The sequence below is a fragment of the Colobus angolensis genome, unplaced genomic scaffold, assembly GCF_000951035.1.
Source record: "Colobus angolensis palliatus isolate OR3802 unplaced genomic scaffold, Cang.pa_1.0 Scaffold24, whole genome shotgun sequence".
Lineage (NCBI taxonomy): Eukaryota > Metazoa > Chordata > Mammalia > Primates > Cercopithecidae > Colobus > Colobus angolensis.
The window spans coordinates 13,206,909-13,212,176 of record NW_012115599.1 but is presented as its reverse complement, the minus strand read 5'-3'; the positions used below and the strand labels follow the sequence as shown (position 1 = coordinate 13,212,176).

The 5,268-nt window shown below is 42.8% G+C and overlaps 1 protein-coding gene across 2 annotated transcripts in view; it reads right to left on the bottom strand.

Annotated features, from left to right (window-relative positions):
• Window positions 1-75: 75 nt before the first annotated feature.
• NUDT3 (nudix (nucleoside diphosphate linked moiety X)-type motif 3) overlaps window positions 76-5,268 on the bottom strand; it is a 138,243-nt gene continuing 133,050 nt past the window's right edge. Inside the window, exons 5-6 of one of the 2 annotated variants that reach the window (XM_011945422.1) lie at window positions 4,285-4,476; window positions 76-4,026 (exon numbers count right to left, since the gene is read on the bottom strand). In XM_011945422.1, the coding sequence (XP_011800812.1) occupies window positions 4,298-4,476 (179 nt within the window). In that variant the 3' untranslated portion in view covers window positions 76-4,026; window positions 4,285-4,297. Of the gene's footprint in view, window positions 4,477-5,268 lie in introns of both variants that reach the window. The other variant, XM_011945421.1, reaches the window with a different exon arrangement.

Here is a 5,268-nt window from a genome sequence, read left to right as displayed (position 1 = left end):
TGATCCGCCCGTCTCGGCCTCCCAAAGTGCTGGGATTACAGGCTTGAGCCACCGCGCCCGGCCTGTTTTTTTTTTTTAAAGATGAGGATGGGGACTCCAACAAACGCATTAAGAAAGTACTAGATGAAAATGAGAAATAGGTGAAGGATAACATGTGAAACGTACACTCAGGTCTAACAGGTACCTGTTACTTCTCTGGTTAAGAAGGTTTAGCAGGAGCCCCCAATGAGCACTGTATGTAGAGAAAAGGGAAGGAGCAGGGGGAGGAACAGATCGGCACAGAATTTTTTTCTTCTTTTAAAAACCACAAAGGGTGACTTTTTTCTTCTAAGCAAGCAAGCCTAAGAGGCAATACATGGGCTGGCTCCTAATATCAAAACAAAATATTTCTTTGCCACAAAGGAACTTGACTATGTAGCAACACATTTACAAAACTACTGCAAAACACTCCCAGAGGGCAGTGACCTACTCTGCTCCCCAGAGGCTGCAAGAAGCAAGGCCTCAAGTGCCTTACGTTCCATGGGGCTGTGCAGCGCAATGCAGAAGGCGGAAATCCTGCTGTGACACCACCCTCGAGACCTTCTGCAGCCTGAGAGGTGGTGATACTCCCACACCCTTTGATCCTTCCAGATGGCTCAGCCTAGACCTAGCAGTGAGAGAGCCCTCTCCATGCAGGGCGGATGGAGTGGTGGACACTTGCAAAAACAAAACAGTCAATTCACTAACTGTTCCATCCTGTTATATTTGCAATGAGGAAAATTAAGATTTCTGTTTCATGGGCTGCACTGTTTCTGGAAGGCTACAGAAAATCTAACATGGTTGACACCTCCTGGTAGCCCTTCTGTCCTCCTACACACACACACATATATATACACAGAGAGAGAGAAAGAGAGGAGAAAATCCTGATCCAAAAGACCGCATGACCTTACTAGTGTTTCCCCAATGATTGTAATTTATAAACTAAAAATTTTTTTAAATCCACTGCTATCTTTTTCTGTCTTGAGTTTGGTAGGCTTTAATGGATGCTCTAGCAATAACCAGAATCTAGGACATGCAAATTCACTGTGAGCGAGAGGCTAGGGATCTGCCCTAAACATAGGAATCTGTTTCTACCAAGTCTGAATGAGGTCAGCACTGGTAGCATTAAGGACAAATCAATGTCAATGAAATATTCTGCAAACAGGGTAGTTTTTGTGCTTTCTTTTGATTCTTTTCTTTGGGGAGATAAAGGTATTGCAACCATGGGTCTAACTAATGTATCACTAAAGGACTGTGATGACATTCTCAGTAAAGACAGCCATGGTGTTTACGGTGCCAGGGAGGGAAAATCCCAGATCATCAGAATCCCAGTGCAACAGAAAACAGCACCAGTTTCAACAATTCTGATGTTGGACAAAGCCTCTTTTTGTCAGTTAAGAAAGCATAAGCACAGTGTCTCAGTTAATTGCATTAACAGGAATCCATTCATGTCACTGAAAAATACTTGTTGGCACAGTTCACTTTCCTGACCCAAAGACACCACCAACAATCGAAACTGCCCTTTCAGGGTAGTATATTATTACACTAGCCCAGTCAAAACACACTCAAAGACCATTAACAAATAAATACATTACTGTTAGCACTGCAGGTCTGTTTTGTTTTCTTATTTATTTATTGAGACAGAGTCTCGATCTGTCACCTAGGCTAGAGTGCAGTGGCATGATCTTGACTCACTACAACCTCTGCCTCTCAGGTTTAAGTAATTCTCATGCCTCAGCCTCCCAAGTAGCTGGGATTACAGGCGTGCACCATCACGTCCAGCTAATTTTTGTATTTGAGTAGAGACAGGGTTTTGCCATGTTGGCCAGGCTGGTCTCAAACTCCTGTCCTCAAGTGACCCACCTGCCTTGGCCTCCCAAAGTGCTGGGATTACAGGTGTGAGCCACTATGCCCAGCCCTGCAGTTCATTTTTAAAGAGTATTGACTGTTTTCCTGCAAAGGACTTTCAAATCCATACCATAAAGGTAGTATTTATCTGGAAGAATGTGTTTCTTGAATTCCACTTAACACTTGGTTAAATCTACTTTATTTTGCTCTTTATTTATTTGAACAGAACTTTAGAATGCTCTAGGTCAGGATAAGAAACAGTGTGTTCATTTTTAAGAAGGATATGTGAATAGGAAGTTGGCATTCAGACTCAAGTTCCACAGTGGTGTTCTTCTCCAATGGGACCTCTCCTTGGGGATGTAATTCCTTTCCCAGAGGTATCATGGTATCCCAAGAATACAACTGCTCTTTGGCTCTGTGTTTCAAGATTGGGAGAGAGGATGTAAACTAAGAGTACATAGCAATGTTTTTTTTCTTTTTTGAAATGGAGTTTCGCTCTTGTTGCCCAGGCAGGACGACAGTGGTGCAATCTCGGCTCACTGCAACCTCTGCCTCCCGGGTTCAAGTGATTATCTCGCCTCAGTCTCACAAGTAGCTAGGATTATAGGCGCCCACCATGCCCAGTTAATTTTTATATTTTTAGTAGAGACAGGGATTTCCCCATGTTAGCCAGGCTGGTCTCAAACCTCTGACCTCAGATGATCCGCCTGCCTTGGCCTCCCAAAGTGCTGGGATTACAGGTGTGAGCCACCGTGCCTGGCGAGTAGACAACAAAATTTAAAGTTCACCAACTGATGTTCCCAAAAGTGCTGAACACTAAATGACACAGGGCTATGAGGTACATACATTTCTTTTAGTAGGAGGGAAAAGTAAAAGTTTTTCAAAGTTTGAGTGCTTTATTAGAATTTTTAAATAAGGAGAACTATGATTTTAATTTCACATCTTGGCTAAGGAGATGACACTGGGGTATAGAGATAATCTCTTGTTCTAAGCCAGGGCTCAGTCAGTGTACTCCTCCCTATCCCTCCATCTCAAGACCCTCTTACTTCCGAACTAAACAACACAATTGGCAAATGAAGCCAGCATGAAACCTGTATCAAAATACAACGAGAGTCTGCAGTGAGCCAGTGTATTATGTAACCACTGTAATAAGTGATTACATGGCTTCCCATATGGACCTTTCATATCCTGGTGGGAGATGGGAGACCAATGTAATAGCTCTGAGCATGCTCCATGGTGCAATCACAAGTGCCGTGCCATTACAAAGACAAGCAAGCAGGTGAATTTCCCCAGTGTACTTTTCAGGAACATGGTTACCCAGTTCGGGGACAGGACTACATTGATGCACCTGCAAAGTACAGTTGGATGCTTCAGAGCACAAAGACAATATCCAGGTCAGCACGGTGTAAGGCATACACGGACACAAAGAGAGGCCGTTGTCGGTAATAAGTAGCATTACGGAAAAGATTCTAAACCAGCAGGACAGAAATGGTACCTGATGCTCCAGTTTTTCAGATAAGCAATCCCAGGAATCCAGTTCAAACCCTACTGTCAACATGTGGGGCAGAATTCAATTTCTATCATTGTTTTTACAGATCTGGGCTGAGACATTTGCTCCTAGCTTGGTTAAAAAAAATAAAATAAAATAAAGGTTTCTTCCTGTTTCTTTCTTGGTATGGAAATACAGCTTAAAGAAGGAAAGGCCATGAGTCCTGGGAGCACTATGAAGGTAGCTAAACACTTCCCATACCTACAGTCAACGACTGGGAAATAGAGAGAGGACAGGGCAACCTGCCCAGCCACGAGCATCAAAAACGAAAAGGTATATTAATTGTGAGGCTCTCAATTCCAGAAATGCCCAAAAGAGAAAAAAATCTTGAAAAATTAAACAAATTTCTCTTTCTACAAGTCATTTATTTACATATTATATGTCCGATATATAATGTGTAGATAAATGTATCCTGCAGTGGAAGCGACCACTCTACGGAACTGTACAGCACATTATAGGACAAATTCTTGAAAGATTTCATCTTATATTGGTGTCTTTTAATAAAAAAAAATTAAAAATCAAAGAAAACATCTGGCCAGGGCTAGGATAAGACAAACAGGAACACTTCAGAATCCAAGGCAGGGGAAGGCTGTTGGCCTCTCTTCAGAGGACTGCAGGGGTGGGAAGAGGGAGGGACAGATCATGCACAAAAGTACTTACAAATTACACACCCAACCCCCACCCCACAATAAAAAGAGAAGAAAAAGCCCCATCACTTAACACCAAACAGCAACATTATCAATACACCCTTTCTTTGCTGCCCACCATGCCTTATTTGAAAGAAGAGGCCTGTGAGGAGAAGTGGAAAGAGCCAGGGTGAGAGGGAAGATTTGCATTTCAGTCTAGTTTCCAATTTCCATTTCTCTTACAGGAAGTCTTCAGTCATCTGATGCCTGACGTCGAGCTCTGAGCAGAAACCGAGTATGTGGTGGCCACGACTGGGGTGCCATTGTTGGCTGAGTAGCCTTGCCTCAATGTTTCAAAATATGATGCCTGCACGGGTTTGTGATACTGCAGCACTTTTATGGCATCTTCTATTTTAAACCATTCCCTCTTCCTTCCTGTGGAGGCAGAGAGAAAAGAAACTAGTACAAGAGCAATAAGGTTTCTGAGCCTAGAACTTTTGAGAAAATGTAGAAAACATTACAGCAATGTTTCTTAACACTTTTTTTCCTTACAAAAGTAACTCAAGCACACTTCATATGCTTCAAATATTATACAAATGTCTAATGTAGAAAATAGGCGAGAAACCTGAAAACTGAAGAGCTAAGAGTAATTGTGTAAAACCTGCCCTCCAGAGAGAACTATGGCTAGTGTTTTCCTCCTGCCCTCCTGGGTCTCTGAGCTGTCCTTGCTTGCACATACATAGGGATCAAAGCCTAGCAGCATCCCCATCTCTTGTAAAAAACTGACATGAGGGCCTGACGAGGTGGCTCAAGCCTATAATCCCAGCACTTTGGGAGGCTAAGGTGGGCGGATCGCTTGAGCCCAGGAGTTTGAGACCAGCCTGAGCAACATGGCAAACTTGTCTCTACAAAAAATACAAAAATTAGCTGGGCATGGTGGCACAAGCCTGTAGTTCCAGCTATCCAGGAGGCTGAGGTAGGAGGATCACCCTAGCCCGGGAAGTTGAGGCTGCAGTGAGCGGTAATTGCGCCACTGCACTCCAGCAGGGTGACAGAGTGACACCCTGACCCAAGCAGGGGGAAAAAAAAATCAACACAAACATCAGCTTCCAGAATTACTAGGATGGCTGGTTTGTAATCACTAATTTATTTAAAAGTTTTTTTATAAGAGTGAATGTACTGACATAATAGAAAAAAAATTTATATAGATATATAGATATATATATA